Here is a 22157-nt window from a genome sequence, read left to right as displayed (position 1 = left end):
AGGTCCCTTCCAACTCAAACCATTCCATAATTCTATGATTCTAAGAAATGCATCGAAGAACTAAATGGTAGTTTCACAAGCGGTATCATGTCCAGTATTTTTCAAATTACAGTGCTTGCCTTATAACCTCAGTTTATTTTCTTCACTTCAACCATTTTCTGCGAGGACATCTGTATTTTATTTCTGGCATTTTACAATTGAATAAAAGAAATACTCCCATCATTTTCTTATTCTGTCCTTACAGATCCTAATTTTGTCCGTACTTTCCTGACCACGTACCGCTCCTTTTGCAAGCCCCAGGAACTGCTGAGTTTACTGATCGAAAGGTGAGTGGTGGGCATCCCTTCTGAAGGCATTGCAAGGCGTTGTGTGTTTACCTGCTCCTTCTCTGCTCGGGATCTCGGTGCTGTGTTGGACATGTTCATCCAACACATTCAAGACCAGGTTGGATGGGGCTTGGAGCCCCTCATCCAGTGGAAGGTGTCCCTGCCCATGGCAGAGGGTGGGACTGGATGGGCTTTAAGGTCCCTTCCAAACCAAACCATTCCATGACTCTGTTTTAGTGAAGCTCATAAAGCAGTGATTTTAAAACATGATGTAGCGCTGCTCGTTTGTAACGCAAGCTTCCTTTTCCTGGTTTGTTAAATGAACTCCCTGAGTTATTAAATAGAGCTCTTGGTGTGCCACAGCTTCAGGGTGATCATGTTTTGAACCGCTTACCTTGATCATGAGAACGGATCTGAGCAAGCCTAAATCGCGATGTAAATAAGAACAGAAATGTTCTAAGCAGTTTGTTTGAAAGGCCCCAACTCTTAATGTAAACAGCAAACGACTCTTAATGTAATACAGTGTGATAAAGCAGCTCTTAAGCTTTCTTCTAATCTTCACTTAATCAAGCCAACAGGTAGTTAAACCTTCTATCCTAGTCTAGACATCTCGTGATGACCAGAGAACTGGCAAATTATCAGGCCGAGAGCTGGGCGGGTCAGCAGTGGAGCCGGAGGAGGAGGGAATTCCAGGCAAACTGGATGTTAGGGGAGTGCTTGAGTTTCGCCGCACTGAGGTTTTTGTAAACGCAATTTTTTTTCGTGTGCTACGTAATGGGTTTGTGTTTTATCTTCATTGCCATCAGTTTTTTTGGCACTTTTATTCCTAGGTTTGAGATCCCGGAGCCTGAGCCTACTGAAGCCGACCGCTTGGCGATCGAGAAGGGAGAGCAGCCCATCAGCGCCGACCTTAAGCGATTTCGCAAGGAATACGTCCAGCCAGTACAGCTCAGGTTTATTCCCTTTTAAACGTGTTCTGTTAAAGCCAGATTTCAATTCCCTGATTACAGGGTGATCCTGGCGACAGTAATCTCTTTTGGAGACTGCTGTGCTGTCAGGCAGGGACTTATCAGTGTCTGCAGCCGGGCTAATATCCCAAACCTCGTTCCAATTAGTCACACTGACTTCTGCTGTTGTTGCAACTGTGCTCGGGTTCTCTGCTGCTCACAGCTGTGATCACCACCCACGAGAACGCCGCACAGCTGCTCTGTAAGGCGGGTTTGGGTGAGAGATGTGTAACTGAAAGTGGCTCTGACTGCAGTTTGAATGGATTCCTTGTTAACCAGCCCTGGGAAGACAGTTGCCCTGTCCCTGTTTTTTTCAGTCTGGTTGGTATTTTACTCCCTTTCCCAGCCCCGCTGATGTATTTGCACACTGACAGGGAGACTCTTGTCTGTGCCGCACATTGCAGCAGGGAATCTTCAAGGTCTTGCTGACCAAGCTAACTTGGGGAACAATTAAGCGTTTCTAGCATAAATGAGGCTAATTGTTTCCCTGTTAGGGGATCACGTCAAGAGAAAACACAGATCACAACTAGTATTTGCTAGAACAACTTTGATTCATCCAGCTATTTTTATTAGGAGCATGAAGATGTTACTATTTTGGCAGATAATTATGCACAGTGCGCTTCGCTGTTGCCTCACCACGTAGTCAGTTGTAGTTTCCTACGTGCGGAGCAACAGCTCTTTGCTCAAAGTGAGGGGTCATACTGGCATGCCAGTACCTTCAGGTGTTCGGAACATCACTGAGGAGCCCTATTGGAGGAGGACTTGGGGCGCTGATTGATGAGAAGTTTGACGTAAGCCGGCAGTTTGCGCTCACGGCCCAGAAGGCCACCTGTATCCTGGGTGGCATCAAAAGCAGCGTGGCCAGCAGGGTGAGGGAAGCCCCTCTATTCCTCTCTTGTGAGACCCAACCCAGAGTCCTGTGTCCAGCTCTAGAATCTCCAACAGAAGAAGAATATGGAACTGTTGGAACGGGTCCAGAAGAGACCATGAAAATGATCTAAGGGCTGGAGCTGACAGGCTGAGAGAGTTGGGGTTGTGTATTCTGGAGAAGGTCCCAGGAAGACCTTAGAATATCTTCCAGAACTGAAAGAGGCTCCAGGAAAGCTGGAGAGAGGCTTTCTACAGGGGCCTGGAGTGATAGGATGAGGGAGAATGGCTTTAGGTTGGAAGGGGGAAGATTTAGATTAAACACTAAGAAGAAATTCTTCACAGTAAGGACACGGAGGCCCTGGCCCAGGTTTCTCAGAGCAGTGGTGGCTGCCCCATCCCTGGAGATGTTCAAGGCCAGGTTGGATGGGGCTTGGAGCCCCTGATCCAGTGGGAGGTGTCCTTGCCCATGGCAGGGGAGTTGGAACTAGATGGGCTTTAATGTCGCTTCCAACACATCTGCTCTATGATTTTCATCACCTACCTGCATTCATATATCTAAAAAAATGTATGTAACACCATAGCTGCCACTGCCTTCTTGGATGTAATCCAGGTTATACTGCCTCTGTATAACCTTCATCTTTGTGTGTGCTCATGGCCTTGTACAGATTGGTCAAGTCCTTGGCGTTCCCGGTTTATCGGCTCCTGTGGGTTTGGCAGGACTGCTCATCTCCAGAGTTATCAGTGCTTGCGAGAGCTTTACACACACATATAGTCACATACTCTGAGCACACACGTCTCCTGATTTCAGCCTGGTGGTTTCCCATAGCTGTTACTGCCCCCATCCTCACAGGTGCCTGTAGAGCCCCTTCACAGAAACTCATGCAGAATGGGCTGTTGTGACATAACAGGCTCAAGGATTTAAATTATAGAATCCTAGAGTGGTTTGAGTTGGAAGGAACCTTACAGCCTATCCAGTTCCAACCCCCTGCCATGGGCAGGGATACCTCCCACTGGATCAGGTAGGATGAGGAAGAATGGCTTTAAATTGGGAGAGAATAGACTTAGATCAGACATTAGGAAGAAATTCTTCACGCTGAGGGTGGGGAGGCCCTGGCCCAGGGTGCCCAGAGCAGTGGTGGCTGCCCCATCCCTGGAGGTGTTCAGGCCAGGTTGAATGGGGCTTGGAGCCCCTGATCCAGTGGGAGGTGTCCCTGACCATGGCAGGGGGTTGGAAATGGATGGGCTTTGAGGTCCCATCCAACCCAAACCATTCTGTGATTCTACTAAGACTGGAAAATTAGGTTTTGAAAGCCCAGAGACTCCTGTGTTCTTTGGTGCCATGTTTGTCTTTGATCTGCTCCATTCACCATACGTGTTTTATGAGTTGTCAACTACGTGAACCTGTAACTCAGCTTTTGTAGAACTGTGTTCTCACTCGGTGTTTACATGAGATCAGTCCGGGGAGTCCTTAATAACAAACATAATGTTCTATTTTTTTCTTTCCCTCCTCAGAATATTGAATGTTTTTCGGCACTGGGTAGAGCACCACTTTTATGATTTTGAAAGAGATGTGGAGTTACTGGAAAGATTGGAGACGTTTATTTCCAGTGTAAGAGGTATGGCAATGGGTGGGCCTGGCATTCTTCCATGTTTTGGTAGGACCTGCTGGTCTAATCCGGACAGGTTTTAGACGTGGGAGTATCTTTACACGCATGGCTAATTTTAATACCTTTAACTGAGCTGTTTGTGAGCCTCTTCTTGACATCAGCAACCTTTGACCAAAAATCACTTCAAGCATTATATTTACCCAACACTTATTTCATTCTGGACAGTGATATTCTCCACTGCCCGACTCTACAATGGACTTGTTAGGATTCAGACTGTCCCCTTCCTCATCCTCGTGTTCTGTTTGTAGAGAATTCCTCCCCTGTGGGTTACCAAGACTGTTTTTTCCATCTTGTTCTTTTCCCATTTATTGAAAGTCCCAGCTGAAAACCATTATCTTTTTAAATAAAAATAACTTCACCCGTTTGGCGTCGCTTCTTCTGGAGCAGAAGGTTTTGTCAGCCTCTGTGGAGGGCAGCGAGTGACTGCGTGTCAGTTTAAATCCTTATCCTGGCCATTCTAGACTTTACTTTTCAGATTGCCAGACCGTACGCTGGGCAATCTAATTCTGAGACAAACGGAGAGGACAGTAGTTGATCATTTGCAGAGGTCTCCGTGCTGACCGTTGCTGTTCGGAGAGAAATAAGTCCGTTTTGATAGTCTCTTAAAAGGTATTTGTCACATCTTCTCATTCTGTGGCCCAGTGGTACAGAACTTTGCAAAGATCTCACTTGATGGTTGTTGTTTACTTTTTAGTTCTTCTCTAAGGAGGTGAAGCTTTCAGTCAAGGTCGTAGCTGAGGGGAGAAGACTGAACCGCAGCCTATATAGAATCACTTTTTTCCACTCCAAACCTGTCAGTAAAAGGGGTTAAACACAACTAGGCACCCAAAAATTCATTCATGTGTCTGTATCTGCCAGCTGGTATGGGTGCAAGAACCTGTAAGAAAAGAAATAGAGAACTGTAAACCTAATTGATCTGCGTGTAGAAATGCAGAATGTGGAGAGCATGTACTATTTCGAGGGATACTGTTTTTACTTAATGATCAAAAATCATTTAAGATGGTTTTAAAAAAGAAGGATTTTTTAATGGCTTCTGCTTTGCAGGAAAATCCATGAAGAAGTGGGTGGAATCAATTGCTAAAATCATCAAGAGGAAGAAAGCTCAAGCGAACGGGATTAGTCACAACATCACCTTTGAGAGCCCTCCTCCCCCTATCGAGTGGCACATCTGGCGCGTTGGCCACAGCGAAGCGCTGGACCTCATGACTCTGCATCCCATAGAGATCGCTCGACAGCTGACGCTGCTCGAGTCTGACCTTTACAGGTAGGGATGGAACCAAGAAGCTTCTCTTTGAGAACGTCAGTCCTAATTTCTAGAATCAGTCCGATTTACATCCCTGTGACTTGCAGAGTTTATGGAAAGAGATTTCCTTGTCATCTGATTGATATCAGAATAGATTTGGGAGGGGGGAAGGGGTTTTATTTCCCTATCAGACTTCTGACAACATAAATAAGTACAGGAAGGGCACCAAGATGTTAGAGTTGGTAATAGTGACGTGTATTGCCTCCTTAAAGCGAACTTAGTGTTCCATTAATAAGAAATGCTTCTTGCATCCTAGAAAGACAACGTGTTTGTCTCTGCTCCCTCCCCTTATAGCTGCATAGCAAAGGTTACTCACATACAATCCTAGCACTGGTACGTCAAGGTCCTCTCATCTAGTTCTGGAGAGGTTTCTGTCCGTACCATAAGTACCACACTGTTCCCTGGCGTTGTTGTTGTGATAAAAAGCACCAGCCTTGATGGGAGAGCTGGGTTTCACTGGGTGGAAATTCCATAAGGTCTGACAAAATCTAAAGAAGAAGCATTGTTTCACGCATCAACGGCCTCAGGCTTCTGTAGAAGTGGGCCGCTCTTCCAGCAGGTTGCTCAAACTACTTCACCTTCTTGATTTGAAACAAATTGGAACTGTCTTTAAGATGCTTTCTTCTGCTTTCAGGAAATTGAACTTAGCCTTTTGTAATTTTCTTATCTGAAAACGCTTATTCAGAAATGCCAATTTCTATTAAGATAAAAATGTTTTTCTTTCTATAACCAAATACTCGTCAAAAAGTTACTTGAAGTAGCTATTTTGCAGTGGATTGGATTGGATTTGTGAATTATCAAGTCGTGATTAAAGGAAGAAATGATCTTTAAATGCAAACACAGAACATACGTTATTATTTGTGTTGAGCATTCTTGTGCATCTTGCCGTGTTGTTATCAGGGCCGTGCAGCCTTCTGAACTCGTCGGGAGCGTGTGGACTAAAGAAGATAAGGAAATTAACTCCCCGAACCTATTGAAGATGATTCGTCACACCACAAACCTTACTCTCTGGTTTGAAAAGTAAGTACCGGTGGGGACAGCACAGTGGTGTCGGCTGTGATGGAATTCAGAGAGAAACGCTTCTCTGCTGTTTGAATTCTGTTCCCTTGAACGTTGGGGTGCCTGTAGAGTCCCAGCGATTCTGGAGTTCGGTGCACTCCATGCCGATCGCATGTGCTCCCTCTTCCTGAGGCTGGAACATGTCCGCTTTCCAGTCATGTCCTCCCCCTGGTCAGCGTGGACCCTTCTTATATTTCCACTGTTCATCAAAAGGTGCTGAAGACAACGCAGGACTCAGCACCGCTTTTCTACATCTTCTGTGCAAGCATCTCCTCATAGTCTCTCTCCCTTCTCTTGTGAGACGATGAGCACCTCTGAGGAGATGGCCACGTAGCGGTCGGAAGGGTGTAGCAGCTTGTGTTTGTGTGGATACCGTGGCATGAGAACCTTGTGAGGTTCAACAAGGCCAAGTCCAAGGTCCTACACTTGGGTCAGGGCACCCCCCAATTTCAGGACAGGATGGGGGATGATATGGCTGAGAGCAGCCCGGAGGAGAAGGACTTGGGGTGTTGGGGGGTGAGAAGCTTGACATGAGCCGGGAATGTGCGCTTGCAGCCCAGAAACCAACCGTGTCCTGGGCTGCATCCAAAGCAGCATGGCCAGCAGGGCAAGAGAAGTGATTCTTCCCCTCTGTTCCTCCCTTGTGAGCCCTCATCTGGAATACTGGGTCCAGTTCTGGAATCCTCCACATAAGAAGGAGATGGAGCTGTTGGAATGGGTCCAGAGGAGGCTACAAAGATGTTCCGAAGGCTGGAGCACCTCCCATACAAGGACAGCCTGAGAGAGTTGGGGTTGTTCAGCCTGGAGAACTGCACGCTCTGAGGAGACCTTATAGCGACCTTCCAGCACCTGAAGGGGCTACAAGAAAGCTGGAGAGGGGCTGTTCACAAAGGCTTGGAGTGACAGGACGAGGGGGAACGGATATAAACTGGAGAGGAGCAGATTTAGGCTTGAGATAAGGAAGAATTTCTTCACCATGAGAGTGGGGAGGCCCTGGCCCAGGTTGCCCAGGGAGGTTGTGGCTGCCCCATCCCTGGAGGTGTTCAAGGCCAGGTTGGATGGGCCTTGGGCAGCCTGATCCAGTGGGAGGTGTCCCTGCCCATGGCAGGGGGTTGGAACTGGATGATCTTTAGTGTCCCTTCTAACCCAAACTATTCTATGATTCTGTCAGGTTCACCCTGCTTAGCCTGGATCTTGCTTGGGCGTCACCTTGTTGTTTTACAGTATGTGCCAAAACATTTCTTGGCTTTCCAACTCGAACATATGTAAGGTGTGATTACATCAGTTTGGGCTTGGGATTCTTGAGAGCGAGCCAGAATGTCCATACTGGATGTACTTTTACTTGGAGAATTTTGATTCAGTAGCTGGAAAAATGTCAGGTTTCATTTATCAGTCGTTTTACACAAGGTGTAAATTTTGGGGTTGTCCTATGCAGGGGTAGGAGTTGGACTTGATGATCTTTGTGGGTGTCCTCCAACTCAGTTCATTCTGTGATTCTCTTTTGATTAGGTGCATCGTGGAAACTGAGAACTTTGAAGAGCGCGTGGCTGTGCTGAGTAGGATTATAGAAATCCTGCAGGTTTTCCAGGATCTGAATAATTTCAATGGTGTTTTGGAGATCGTCAGTGCCATGAACTCCGTGTCTGTGTACAGACTTGATCACACATTTGAGGTATGATTTGGGCATTGCTCTTCAAAACTGAATAATCAAAGCCCAGAAATGTATCTCACACACTTCTGAAGTGAAGTCCATAGTGTCCTGTCTTGTGAGACCCCACCTGGAGGCATGTGTCCGGTTCTGGAGTCCTCAGCACAGTATGGACATGGAGCTGTTGGGGTGCATCCAGAGGAGGCCACGAAGATGATCCAAGGGCTGGAGAAGCTCCCATATGAGGACAGGCTGAGAGAGTTGGGGTTGTTCAGCCTGGAGAAGACTCCAGGGAGACCTTGTAGCAGCTTCCAGTACTGAAAGGAGCTCCAGGAAAGTTGAGGAGGGACTTTCTGAAAAGACCTGGGGTGACAGGACAAGGGGGAATGGCTTTAAGTTGGAAAGGGGAAGATTTAGATTGAGCATTGGGAAGAAATTTTTCAGGATGAGAGTGATGAGGCCCTGGCCCAGGTTGCCCAGAGCAGTGGTGGCTGCCCCATCCCTGGAGGGGTTCCAGGCCAGGTTGGATGGGGCTTGGAGCCCCTGATCCAGTGGGAGGTGTCCCTGCCCATGGCAGGGGGTGGAACTGGGTGGGCTTTGAGGTCCCTTCGAACTGAAACCATTCCATGATTCTATAATTCTATTGCCGTTGCTTCCATGGAAGAAAACAAGTGTGAAATGTTCAAAGTTCTTTATGAGGAAACATTCAAGGTGGGCTGGGAATCTCTGAGGGTTTTGTAACAGGAAGCAGAGCTTTTCAGCAGATGTTCTTTGTCACGTGTCTTCAGCCTCAAAAGGGGAAACGCCGTGGCCATTCCATTGTTTGTTAACCTTTCTGAAATGAACCTGATGCTTCAGCCCAGCATTTTATGAGTATGAGAGAGGAGGATCCCAGTGTGGAGAACTTGAGATTAGAACACTGTAACAGCAGTGTTTCTGACGTGGGAGTAGAAGGGCATGGGGAGGGGACAGCTGTAATGTGGGTTTCAGTTGACCACAACAACTTCTGTTAGAGCACCTCCTGTATGAGGAGAGGTTGAGAGAGTTGGGGTTTTTCAGCCTGGAGAAGGATCTGAGGAGACCTTGGAGCAGCTTCCAGTACTGAAAGGGGGCCTACAAGAAAGCTGGGGAGGGGATCTTTACAAAGGCTTGTGGGGATAGGATGAGGGGCAATGGGTATAAACTGGAGAGGGGCAGATTTAGACTGGACTTGAGGAATTTCTTCACGATGAGAGTGGGAAGGCCCTGGCCCAGGTTGCCCAGGGAAGCTGTGGCTGCCCCATCCCTGGAGGTGTTCAGGGCCAGGTTGGATGGGCCTTGGGCAGCCTGATCCGGTGGGAGCTGTCATGGGCAGGGAGGGTTGGAACTGGATGATGATTAAAGGTCCCTTCCAACCCAAACTATTCTATGATTCTAGGAGAGAGTCTTGGAAAACCGGAGGCAGAAACAAACCCCTGCTGCATCGCTTTAGATGTTCAGTAGGAAGAAAGGCTGCTACACGAGTAGCAATTCCCTTTTTCGCTTGGCGAGGAAGAGCAATGCCTAAGGTTTGGCAGCAAAGCTACCCTTGACTAAAACAGAGAAAGAAGCATGAATAAAACCTTTTGAGTTGCGAGTGTCTTCAAAAGGCCGTTTGAGGCCTTTAAGTTAAATTGAAAACTAAATGTTTAATCTTCATTAAATATAAAGACCAGGGTTATGCTTGTGAGTTGATAGACAGCATAATGCTCTGTTTGCAGCAGCCTCGTGATTCACGACTTCGTTGCCGCAAACCCTTTACAAAAGAGCTGCTTTCAAACCTGCATTTCAGCCCCCAGTTTCACTTGGAGAGTTGGAGAACCGCCTTGGCTTTGCTAACCATGCTCTTAGCAGCTTTGCATCCTTCTTTTTTTCTGTTTGACGATTCAGGCACTACAGGAAAGGAAAAAAAGGGTTTTGGATGAAGCAGTGGAATTAAGTCAAGATCATTTTAAGAAGTACCTGGCTAAGCTCAAGTCGATCAATCCACCCTGCGTGCCTTTCTTTGGTGAGTGCCAGGGCAGGCTGGCGTCGGGTGCGGTGTCGGGCTTCGGTGGAGATGTGTTCATAGGGCTTAAAGTGTGTGGCGTTGGGTTTAGCTCTGAAACTTCTTAACTGTGACGCGTGGCTTTGACTTCACTCATTTGTACTGTTTTAAATTTAGTGTCTTTTATATAAAATTTAGGTTTCTAGTTTAGTACACAGATGGCTGGAATTGTATTGGTGTGAATGTTTCCTTACTTCGTTTAACACTGCCTCCATATTAGTGATCCAGTGTGGCAAAGAACTGAAGGGGGTTCTTCTAAACAGGATCTCATGTGAAGGTGTAAGGCCTCCTGCGCTAGGACAAAGGGTTTGAAGCTGAAAGAGGGAAGGTTGAAATGAGATCTTAGGAAGAAATCTTTTCCTGTGAGGGTGGGGAGGCCCTGGCCCAGGGTGCCCAGAGCAGTGGTGGCTGCCCCATCCCTGGAGGGGTTCCAGGCCAGGTTGGATGGGGCTTGGAGCCCCTGATCCAGCGGGAGGTGTCCCTGCCCATGGCAGGGGTGGGACTGGATGGGCTTTGAGGTCCCTTCCAACCTAAACCACTCTATGATTCTGTGAGAGAACATCTTATTTCAATAATATGTGTTGTTCCCATGTAAAATGCAGAGGTGATTCATTTTTAGCAGCTAATCAACTGCTGAAGCGATAAAGAGAATGGTCTGCCCGTGCCCAGACTGTTTTATCATTCATTAGAAAGGATGAAATCAGGGCTTGGAATGAAAATGAACTTTAAAAACCCCTTCTCTCTTTCTCAGGAATATACCTAACAAATATTTTGAAGACAGAAGAAGGGAACCCTGACTTTCTTAAAAGACAAGGGAAAGAATTAATTAACTTCAGTAAGAGGAGGAAAGTGGCTGAAATTACAGGAGAAATCCAGCAGTATCAGAACCAGCCTTACTGTTTACGGATAGAGCCGGAAATTCGGGTAACCAAACATTAAATGCCTTTTTTGGGGGGGGTGGAAGAGGGAAGAGAAATGTACACAGCAAAGAATTATCCTGACACGTGTGAACAGCAACCATCACCTCCATGCTGAGAGAACAGTGAGCCAGGAGATGGGTAGGTGTTTTATTTGAAAGGAATAGTGATGGAAAAGCCTGGCTTTACCCAGCCGTGCTTCCTAAGCGCATGGATAAAGGTAACCTTGTCAAAACCAGCTGGGTGGACACTGTCTCAGCTAGGGAACGGGAACAGGCAGGAGAAGCAATGTTCCTTACACGAAAAATCAAATGGGCAACAATGCTGCTGTTTACAATGTTACTGGCACTGCGTGTTTAATTGCTGCGGATGTGGTGTCACAGCTTCGCCCCGGCCTGGCCAATATTGGCAGCTAAAACTGAGCAATTGGGCTCCCAAATCCCTTCCCGCAACCACCAGGGAAAGGAAAAGGAGAGGGAAAAGACCTGCAGATTGGAAACTAAAACTGCAGCTTTAATGGAATAATAATAACGATGATGATGAAAGTAATTAGAAAGTAATAAAATCTATACAAATATGTGAAGTAATACTCCTCCCACCCCTTGATGACTGTTATGTCCCCACCAACGCTGCATAGCAGACACGAGGAGAAGGCTCCGAGGCTGGGAGGGAGCTGGGCTCAGGACCTGGGTTCAGGAACACACGGATCCACATCAGGGGCAAACAGACAGACGAGGTCCTCGCTGGACATTGGCCATCACAGAAGAGAAAGAGACCCTTGTGATCTCTGTTTTCTACTGAGTGTGATGTCTATGGGATGGAATCATCTGTCAGTTGGGGTCACCTCTTCTGTCCGCCCCTCCCTGCAGGTGTGACCTTTTCCACCAGCTCGAGGGTGGCTTTGGTTTCTCTAGGACCAAGCACAAGCAGTGGCCTCTCCGCGTCCTAGGGCCCGTGTCATCACCGCTGGAGAGAAACCATCTGAAACACATGCAATTCACTTTCAGAAAACAAAGTTCTGTAGACGAGACTGAGCTGACATCAGAAAACTAATTCTGGTTTAGCTCAAACCACACCACGGGGCTGGGGAGGGTTGGGGAGGTTTGCAGGATCCTTAGGCCAAGCAGCAGCAGTTCGAGGGGTGGCAGCATTTGTGCTGACAGGAAGGACAGCTGGGAAGCACTGTAAATCCAGCGGCAGCAGCTCCTGCAGGGCTGCCTGGTGTTCAGGAGCCCTGTCCTGTGGTGCCAGCCCTCTCCTGGCCGTGCTTTTCTCCCTATCCTGGTCCCCCACCGCCTGCTTTTGGCCTCGGACCCTCGCTGTGATTTCCGCTTCATCAGTCGCATCCAGAGCACCTCTGAATAATGGGATGAGCCCAACCTTTGCCTCCCCTGCTGTGCTGTCCGTGCTCCTTCCCAGACCTGCCACGTTACGGCACGGGTACGGAGTGGTCCTCAACACGGCCGTGCTGTGCGTGATTCCTTACTCAGGAATATTAGACACAATTAACAGAAGCCTTCATTTACCCTACCTTGTTACTTAGAGCAAGGTCATTCCTTCATATCTGCAAACTCACCATGACCGTGATTATTTCTCTCGTTGGGTTGTTTTGTATTTATTTCAGGGCACGTTTTACTCTCTTTTACCTGGAAATAAGTCTCATGATGGTGAAAAGCTGTTTTTTTAAATCAGTGAATTACATGCATTTCATTAAAATGTGCTGTATATTCTTATTTTTCAACTATTATTGATGCTTGTTTCATTTAGAAATTCTTCGAAAATCTCAACCCTATGGGGAAAATACCAGAAAAAGAATTTACAGATTATCTGTTCAACAAATCATTAGAAATTGAACCTCGAAACTGCAAGCAACCACCTAGATTTGTAAGTCTTGTCCTGCAAATTAAAGAACTAAAACCCACTAGCCGCTATGAAAAGGAATGTATAGTTAACGCAAGAAGCCATGTGTATTTCCTTTAGAAATATGTATTGTGAGATGAATTTAAAGTACTTTTATTTCAGGTGTTTGTTACTACTGGAATATATTTGGCTTATTTTAGAATGAACATTTTTTCTTCCGAAATCTAAAATAATACATTTTAAATTTGGGGTTTCGTAGCATATGGTAATTTGATAGAATATGTGGTAACATTTTTCGTTTCACAATAGATGATCCGAGGGCTGGAGCACCTCCTGCACAAGGACGGGCTGAGAGAGTTGGGGGTGTTCAGCCTGGAGAAGAGAAGGCTCCGGGGAGACCTTAGAGCAGCTTCCAGGGCTGAAAGGGGCTCCAGGAAAGCTGGGGAGGGGCTTTTTCCAAAGGCCTGGAGTGATAGGAACGAGGAGGAATGGCTTTAAATTGGAAGGGGAAGATTTAGATTGGACGTTGGGAAGAAATTCTTTACAATGAGTGTGGGGAGGCCCTGGCCCAGGTTGCCCAGAGCAGTGGTGGCTGCCCCATCCCTGGAGGGGTTCCAGGCCAGGTTGGATGGGGCTTGGAGCCCCTCATCCAGTGGGAGGTGTCCCTGCCCATGGCAGGGGGTGGAACTGGATGAGCTTTGAGGTTCCTTCCAACCCAGACTATTCCGTGTTTCTGTGATACAGTAATATTAATTGACGTATGGATTTTTTTGCATACTGGACGCGTTACATTTTCTTAATTAGAAGTTAACTTCTGTTTTTCTGAATGTTCTGCCGTGTAGCAGAAGTTGAGGTACAACCACAGACCTGATAAGGTGCAGCCTTCTTGCTGAACAAAATGTAGCTGTATTGAAAGGAAAAGCAATTTTATTTTTAAGGCTACAGCTGCTGGGGCCAAGAGCTCTTTTTTAACTAGGATGATTGCACTCTAGAATGCTTGGGGTTTCATACGTTGTAATTGTACTTCTGAGTAGCTGGAGACTTCTCTAATTTTGGGAGAGCTATAAATCATTTGAGCAATCTTCTTTTAGAGGAACGAGCGAGATGTTGTTGCAAGTATGGCAAGGGAAGGACAGAAATTGCTGTTGCAAAAACACTGCCTGCAGTGATTTCCTTCGCGTATTTACCAGAAATAGATGCCCACGCTGCCAATTCCAGTCATCTGGGCATGACTGCTTTACAATTCTTCCTTCCCAAACAGGCATTCCCATTGGAATTGCAGCCTTAAGCTGAGTCGGTGGAAGTTTAGATTGGATATTATGAGAAATTTCTTCGCAGAAAGAGTTTGCGGACGTTGCCCAGGGAGGTGGTGGAGACCCCATCCCTGGAGGGGTTTAAAAGGCAGGGAGATGAGGTGCTCAGGGAACTGTTTGACTAATGGACTCAATGATCTCAAAGGTCTTTTCCAACCTAATGACTCTATGATTCAGGGAGGTGCGGTTCTGGGTACAGTACTGTGGTGGAGTCGCACACGCCACCACAAGATGGGAACATAATTCATCTCCAGAGCGCTGGCTGTGACCTGTGCTGTTCCATCCAGGCCGAGTGAGGCTTGTTGCCTTCACACCAGTGATGCGTGCGTAGGAATTCCATCCTGACTAACCCAGAGGACACAGACAGCGTGCGTCTGAGCATGTCCTTGGTCTGGGATGCGTGGAGGGGCCTGGTGACCTGCGGAACAAGCGCAGAGCGTGTCTTAGGGTGCTGTTAGGAGGCTCTTCTGCAGGCCGAGGGGACACGTGAAGTGACTCACTCTTCTCCAACACGAGCCGGGAATGTGCACTCACAGCCCAGAATCCAACCGTGTTCTGGGCTGCATCCAAAGCAGTGGCACCAGCAGGGAGGGAGGGGATTCTGCACCTCTGCTTTGCTCTGGGGAGACCTCACCTGGAGCCCTGTGTCCAGTTCTGGAATCCTTAGCATAAGAAGGATAAAGAGCTGTTGGAATAGGTCCAGAGGAAGCCACGGAGATGATCTGAGGGCTGGAGCACCTCTGCTCTGAGGACAGGCTGAAGGAGTTGGGGTTGTTCAGTCTGGAGAAGAAAAGGCTCTGGGGAGACCTTAGAGCAGCTTCCACTACGGAAAGGGGCTCCAGGGAAGCTGGGGAGGGGCTTTTTCCAAGGGCCTGGAGTGATAGGACATGGGGGAATGGCTTTAAATCGGAAGGGGGGGATTTAGATTAGAAATTAGGAAGAAATTCTTCACACTGCTGCCCCATCCCTGGAGGGGTTCCAGGCCAGGTTGGATGGGGCTTGGAGCCCCTGATCCAGCGGGAGGTGTCCCTGCCCGTGGCAGGGGGTGGAACTGGGTGGGCTTTGAGATCCCTTCCAACCCAAACCCTTCCATGTTTCATAACTAATCAGTAAATTCCTGCTCTGTGGGTAACAACGGGCTGTACCTCAAAGCTGTCCTGTTTTGGCAGGTGTGCTTCATAAGTACTTTTAAAGCATCTCACAGAGCTTTGGCAGTTCTGCTCTGGAAATGTCAGCAGTACTAAGCAGCTTTCCTTTCTCCAGCCTAGAAAAACAACCTACCCCCTGAAATCTCCCGGGATAAGGCCCAATACCGGCAGGCACGGCTCCACCTCCGGCACCTTGAGAAGCCACCCGCTGCCACTTGAAAAGGAACCAAGTAAGATAAGTTTCAGTCGAATCACCGAGGTAGAGCATGAATCAACAGTATCGGCACCAACGTCTCCAAACACGCCATCTACGCCACCGGTGTCTGCTTCCTCGGAGTTCAGTGTGTTTTTAGACATTGATCTCAACAGCTCTTACGGTAAATGTGCAATAGGTTTTAATAATTGTTGTTACTATCCCTCGGGCTTCCAAACTGTGTTGGTGCGTAGGCCAGCAAAGCTGTAAAACTGAGGTGTGGATTGAAATCCCCGTGTCAGTGTTGTGTGTGCTGGGATTTGGGAATCCTGGATGTAAGGAGTGAAATAACAAAGGGGGCTGGAGAAGAAGGGCCTGGAGGAGAAGGCCTGTGAGAAGCAGCTGACATTGCTTGATCTGTTCAGCCTGGAGGAGACTGAGGGAGTACCTCATCACGCTCTACAACTTCCTCACAAGGGGAGGAGGAGGAGCAGGCGCTGAGCTCTCTGATGACCAATGACAGGACCCGAAGGATGGCAGGAAGATGTACTGGAGAGGGTTAGGTTGGGCATCAGGAGAAGGTTCTTCCCCCAGAGGGTGGTGGAGCCCTGGAACAGCTCCCAGGGAAGCAGTCATGGCCTGACAATATTCCGGAAGCGTTTGGGCAATGCCGTTAGACCCACGGTGTGGATGTTGGGGTGTCCTGTGTAGGAACAGGAGTTGGACTCGATGAGCCTTATGGGTCCCTTCCTACTCAGGTCATTCTGTGATTCTGTGAAGTGATGTTTCCAGTCTTTGTGCCTGCGGGAGCTAAGGGAATCTGTCACGGTGCCAGGGCTATGGCACATCCGTGGAGAGAGGCTGTTCTTTGGGCCTGGCGCCCACACCGGTGCGTGTTCCGGAGCAGTCCTGCAGACTGAACACGCTCTAGGGATTCCGCTTTAGTTTCCTGGGAGGGGAATCCCATCTGTACATGTCGAGATGTGAACCAGAAGCAGGGATGGTCAGGGCGCTCACTTGATTGAGAAAATGACTCTTTTAGCTCAGATGCACTGGGAACGCCCCCAAGATCTGCGCGTAGCTGCGAGCAGCTCTTGAGTCTTGAAAGCAGCGCTTTGCAGGTCTCAGCTCCGTTTGGAGGGGCTGCAGGTTGGTGAGTGGCTTAAACTTGGTGGGAGCAAAAGTGACAATTCTAATATGAGAATGCTTGGGAATGTTTGGGCTGCAGGGAAAGCGAACAACAACATGGCAGTGCCAGAAGGGAGTAGAATAACAAAGTGTAATTCCCAGCATGACTTCAAATCTCTAATGCAGCGGTAGTATTTGACAACAGGAAAGTTTAATTCCTTTTAGCAGTGGATAAACCTGAGGGTTGTGGGCACCTTTGAGGTCATTCGGAAGCAGAAATTGTGCACCGTAGTGCAGTTGTTCTGCTTGGAAAGTCTTTAATTGATTTTTTCCTTTAACAGGTAACAACAGCATCTTCGCTCCTGTCAGTTTGCCGCAGTCGAGTGAGTACCGTAACTCTATCAAACGTTTCATTTAACCCTGCGTTGCCTGGCTTTGGGAGGGCTGAATAGGACTTAAAATGTGAAATCTGGGATGAAAATGCCATTGCGTTCATTAGAGTTCTGAGAGAATTTTGTGTACAGGGATCGTGCCCAGTAAAGAAGTCTGTAAAGCCTAAAATCTGTCCAGTTTGGGTTTGATTTGGTTTATTCCCCCAGGCTCCAGCATGATTTTGCTTCTATTTTGAGTGTCCTTGATGATTATTTTCCCTGAATAAAGCTACAAATGAAACAACCTGATAATTTCCTATCACTACTTAGTGAAAATAATTGTTCTGGCATCGGAAAAGAAGGACTTTTTATACCACAGCTGGGAGGGATACCCTGTATTCATCCATGTTTTCAGCTTCTCTTTTTACTCCCTGATTACACAGGCACTTATACTTTTTTCATAACATGATTAAAATTTCTAAAGTAAAGGTGTGAAAAAACTCCCAAACATAGGTCAGGGAGGAGGTTTCCTCTCTTAACTTCAAAGATCTTTTTCCCCCCTGTAAAAAGGAAAAACTAGGAATGTCTGAGTTAACATGAGTTAACATCTGATTAAAGAAATGGATGGGAATTCCGTACAGCTGAAGTTAGTGGCTCGCATTGCTGTGGAGCACAAAGATCTGTGTATTTGGGTTCTTTTTGGTTTGGCTTAATGTTCTGGTGTGTGTTGCTCAGGTGTTGCACAAGCAGTAAGATACCTTCTTCTCTCTCTCCAGAGACTTTCTTCAGCTCATGGGGTAGCTTTCCGAAACTGAGTGATGAGCCTCAGAACCCTCCTCCGCTTCCTCCACGAAAAAAGATGGATCAGGATGCTTCTAACACAAAGGTATTTCTGTCTGTACCGAATAACTTTGCTAATAAATCAGGAAGCAACCAGCCAAGCAAGACTTTTGGGGCTTAAAAGACTTTCAAACGCTGTGCTGCCATTGCTCTTTTTAAAGTTTGTGTTCCCCATGTCCAAACTGTGGTAGCTCCTCTAGGAACACGGTGGTCACGTTCAGATGGAAGGCTTGGCTAGGCCAGGATTGTGTTTCTGACAGCAGCACCCTGGAGGTGTTCAAGTCAGGGTTGGATGGGGCCTTGGGCAGCCTGATCCAGTGGGAGGTGTCCCTGCCCATGGCAGGGGGTTGGAACTGGATGATCTTAAAGGTCCCTTCCAAGCCAAACTATTCTATGATTCTATGGTAGTATGAGTCTATGTCAAGAGAGTTCTGTGTCTGTCAGAAGAAACGCTTTTTATCTCAATATCTGCATTTCTTACAATGTCATCTTCTCTGTAACCTTGTAGGGAAGCTTAAAGTCGGACGATGACCCTCCAGCTATACCACCCCGGCAGCCACCGCCTCCAAAGATTCAGCCTCGCGCTCCTGCTTACACAAATCCCTTCGACCAGCACAGCCCTCCTCCTCCACCCCCTCGGGACCCTCTTCCCGATACTCCACCTCCGGTACCACTCCGGCCGCCCGAACACTTCATCAACTGCCCCCTAAACCTCCAGCCACCTCCGGTTGGACGCTTGCACAGAGATCCCGACCGGTTCCGGGAGGCGAGCACCGGCCCCAGCTCTCCTGGCACTCCTCCCAGCACGCCTTCGCCCAGGGTGCTGCGCCGCTGCGGCCTGCTCAGCGCCAGCCACAACAACCTGGCGCACCCGCCTGCGCCGCCCATCCCACCCCGGCACAATTCCAGCCCTCAGTTACCAAAACTGCCACCAAAGACTTACAAAAGGGAGCTCTCCCACCCACCTTTGCACAGACTGTCTTTGCTAGAGAACGCGGAAACTCCTCAATGACCTTAGCCATAGTAGTCATTGACACTGGAATAGTATTTGTAAAGTTCCTTTTTCTTATTTATTCAAGAAAAGGCAGTGTATTTTAGTACTTTCACAAATTATGCTCTTAAAGTGCTGCTGATCAATGAGAAAAAAAAAGGTTTAAATTGGGAAAATCAGCCTGCGTCCGGCTGACAGCGTTGCCCTGCGGTGAGCAGCAGCGTTGCCTTGGTTCACCTCCTCAGTGCCAGTACCCAAAAAGTCTCTTTTGCACTGTAAACTACACTAAATGAATCCAAACTGACATCTTTCAATTGCACTGAGCCAGAAAAGGTGCATCTGTGGAATTGTTTTTCAAATTTGAGCACTAGTGGCCTTTTTTAAATTATTATTATTATTAAAAACAATGGGATGATGACGCAACGAAGATGCACGGTGTGACCGGTGTTCCACCTCTGGCCACTCGCCTCCTAACTTGGAGGCGCGTGAGCGACAGCTACTGTTGTGGGATATTTTAATGCCGTGTCTTAATTGCCATTGATTTGCTGCTGAAGACAAACAAAAAAAAAACCAAACAGGTTGAAATCTAAATACCAAAATAGTCTCGATTACTTGGAGAAAGGACAAACAAGGACTGCCCATCTCGGATACTGAGAAGGATCCCTAGTACTTAGCATGCATCTCGTTCAGATGTGCCTTTTTGTTTTGGTAGACGAAGGTGTCTTAAGCTAAAGAGTTGTCTACTGTTGTGGAGAACAGAGCTCTACTCCGTGGCTGTACAATTGTTCATATTGTATATTTACATATAATGCTAATAACCTGTACAAATGTAACGACTCGAGGCCTGTAACCCAGTCTGCTGCTCTGGCAGTCCCACACGGCCAGAAGCCTTCCCTCCGCCTTCGGAACGCCTTGCCTTCCAAACCCAGTAACTTCCTTTAGCTCTCACTTAACTCATCATGAATCCGTTTTGGGAATTGGTAGCATTTAAACCAGCAAACACTTCAAAGCTTTATTAAACTTTTTAAACTGATAAGTGAATGGAACTGTTCTTTATCAGTTGAACCCGTTTGAACTGGTGTAAGAGTGGGTCTGTGTTACTGGTAGCACTGTAGCAGCATTTATAAAGTGGCCAGACGCCACATTTTATTTACTGGTCTGTGGCCTTTTACTGTGCTTTGTATCAGAGTTCTTAACAAGATTAATAAATCACCCCAGTCTTAATTTGTAAGAGCTTGAGCAGTGCGTGTTCCTTGGAAGGACGAGATTGGGGATTGCATTTAGTCTTTGGTGACACACAATGCCCCAGTTTTCCATGCTGCCATTCTCAACTTTGGTTGTCCTTTGGTTGTGCTGGGAGCAAAGCCTCAAGGAAGCCGAGCCCAACGCATGCCAGGTCCTGGAAAATAGCAGGAGCTGGAAAACACGCAAAACAAGCAGCATTCCCAGCCAGGGTGGCAGTGGTTGGGAAGTACAGCCGGTACAGGAGCACATGTTCCCAATGTAACTGTTTGGCTGTGGAAGTGGTCGAAGGCAGTCGGATTCCCACCAGTGCGGTTGGAGGGGATGCCAAGAGAGCAAGAAATTAACATTTCAGATACTTCGTAATTAGAGGGATGGATAAAAAGAGAGAAAAGCAAAACACTAGAGGAGAAAAATGTGAAATTGCTGGGTTTGAAGTTGGCTCGTGTGGGAAAAGGCAGCGCCCTCAGAGAAGTGCAGATAAACAGACAGAACGGGAAGGCAGTGATTAGCAAAGGGAACAACCTTCTGGTTGCTCCCAATGATCCTATTTTGAGTTACTGAGTTCTAGCTTTTCCCCTTGCTCTGAAGCTGAAATAACTTCTCTGGGTGCTGTGACATCACTATAGCTGATAAAAAACAAGAAGGGACAAAAAGAACCATCTTTTGTTCATTTTCTTTTCCCAGATTTACTTGAATTTTCAGAAACAGACTGTAAATCAGAATACACCATCCAGAATCCCTAGCAGGAACCCGTCCCTGGGGAAGGGAGCGAGCATTAGCGAGAAATGCTAAGAAATCATAGAATTACAAAATGGATTGGGTTGGAAGGGACCTCAAAGCCCATCCAGTCCCACCCCCTGCCATGGGCAGGGACACCTCCCACTGGATCAGGGGCTCCAAGCCCCATCCAACCTGGCCTTGAACCCCTCCAGGGATGGGGCAGCCTGGGCCAGGGTCTCACCACTCTCATCATGACGAATTTCCTCCTTATGTCCAGTCTAAATCTGCCCCTCTCCAGTTTATACCCATTTCCCCCATCCTGTCACTCCAAGCCTTTGTGAACAGCCCCTCCCCAGCTTTCCTGTAGCCCCTTCAGGACGAGGGGCAATGGCTTAAATAGGGAGAAGATTTAGACTAGACGTAAGGAGGAATTCCTCCACTATGAGCATGGTGAGGCCCTGGAGCTGAGGAGGCGGGAGGGGGTGCGTGGAAGGGCAGGGAGGTGTCCCTGCCCATGGCAGGGGGTGGGACTGGATGGGCTTTGATGTCCCTATCAACCCAACCCATTCCATGATTCCATTGTTCTGTAAGCTACATCAGGAAAGTCTGACTTATGGCCAGGAATGCTCATGCTTGTGGCCCTCAGCTGGAGGTTCTCCACCTCTGGGAATTCTGACTTTGTGGGAACTCACACAAGGCTTTGGTACCGTGATGAGTGATGGCTGCAAATGTTCTCTCCTCCAACAACCAGGCCAGTTAATGTGGCAGCTTCACGTTCATTTCTGTGCTGCCAAAAAAAAAGCACCAAAACAGAGTAAAAATATGATTTTCTGTCAAGCAAGGCTAGGCCCGAACGTGCTTCCATGGAACCAACAGTCGGCACACGGGAAAGGGGATCAGGAGGGTTTGGGAATGGGCACCTCAGGGAATGGGTACCTTTCTAAGAGCTCCCTGGAAGGAGGTTGTGGAGAGGTGGGTGCTGGTCTCTTCTCCCGAGCGACAGGCGAGAGGATGAGAGGAAACGGCCTCATGCTGTGACAGGTAGGTTTAGGTTGGATGTTAGGAAATATTCCATCACTGAGAGAGTTGTCAGGCCCTGGAACCGCCTGCCCAGGGGTGGGTGGAAGTTTAAATACCTCTCCATCCCTGGAGGTGTTTGTGCGGGAGAGGGAATGGAGGGGTTTGTGAGGGAAGAGGGGAATGGAGGGGTTTGTGCAGGAGAGGGGATGGAGGGGTTTGTGTGGGAAGAGGGGATGGAGGGGTTTGCGGGTGAGAGGGGATGGAGGGGTTTGCGAGGGAGAGGGGATGGAGGGGTTTGTGTGGGAGAAGGAATGGAGGGGTTTGTGAGGGAGAGGGGATGGAGGGGTTTGTGTGGGAGGGGGGATGGAGGGGTTTGTGCGGGAAGAGGGGATGGAGGGGTTTGTGAGGGAAGAGGGGATGGAGGGGTTTGTGTGGGAAGAGGGGATGGAGGGGTTTGTGAGGGAGA

At 47.9% G+C, this 22157-nt stretch overlaps 1 protein-coding gene and 1 long non-coding RNA gene across 3 annotated transcripts in view; one reads left to right on the top strand and one right to left on the bottom strand.

Annotated features, from left to right (window-relative positions):
• SOS2 (SOS Ras/Rho guanine nucleotide exchange factor 2) overlaps positions 1–20046 on the top strand; it is a 65174-nt gene extending 45128 nt beyond the window's left edge. Inside the window, exons 11-23 of the mRNA XM_054067168.1 lie at positions 245–326; positions 1157–1279; positions 3716–3819; positions 4915–5134; positions 6074–6193; positions 7742–7904; positions 9789–9906; positions 10697–10869; positions 12630–12746; positions 15299–15560; positions 16846–16887; positions 17652–17761; positions 18224–20046. Of these exons, the coding sequence (XP_053923143.1) occupies positions 245–326; positions 1157–1279; positions 3716–3819; positions 4915–5134; positions 6074–6193; positions 7742–7904; positions 9789–9906; positions 10697–10869; positions 12630–12746; positions 15299–15560; positions 16846–16887; positions 17652–17761; positions 18224–18727 (2138 nt within the window). The 3' untranslated portion in view covers positions 18728–20046. The remainder of the gene's footprint in view (positions 1–244; positions 327–1156; positions 1280–3715; positions 3820–4914; positions 5135–6073; positions 6194–7741; positions 7905–9788; positions 9907–10696; positions 10870–12629; positions 12747–15298; positions 15561–16845; positions 16888–17651; positions 17762–18223) is intronic.
• On the bottom strand, positions 19966–21959 carry LOC128852246 (uncharacterized). Of its 2 annotated transcripts, none has more exons than XR_008449968.1 (4): positions 21808–21959; positions 21608–21703; positions 21364–21458; positions 19966–20105 (listed from the first exon to the last, which is right to left on the bottom strand). It is a non-coding gene; the product is annotated as an uncharacterized LOC128852246 (long non-coding RNA). The 2 variants fall into 2 exon arrangements; XR_008449969.1 differs by having other exon boundaries at positions 21364–21453.
• Between the last annotated feature and the right edge of the window lie 198 nt (positions 21960–22157).

This window comes from Cuculus canorus, chromosome 5 (genome assembly GCF_017976375.1).
Source record: "Cuculus canorus isolate bCucCan1 chromosome 5, bCucCan1.pri, whole genome shotgun sequence".
NCBI lineage: Eukaryota > Metazoa > Chordata > Aves > Cuculiformes > Cuculidae > Cuculus > Cuculus canorus.
The sequence above is the reverse complement of the archived record's forward strand: the minus strand, read 5'-3'. Positions and strand labels throughout refer to the sequence as shown.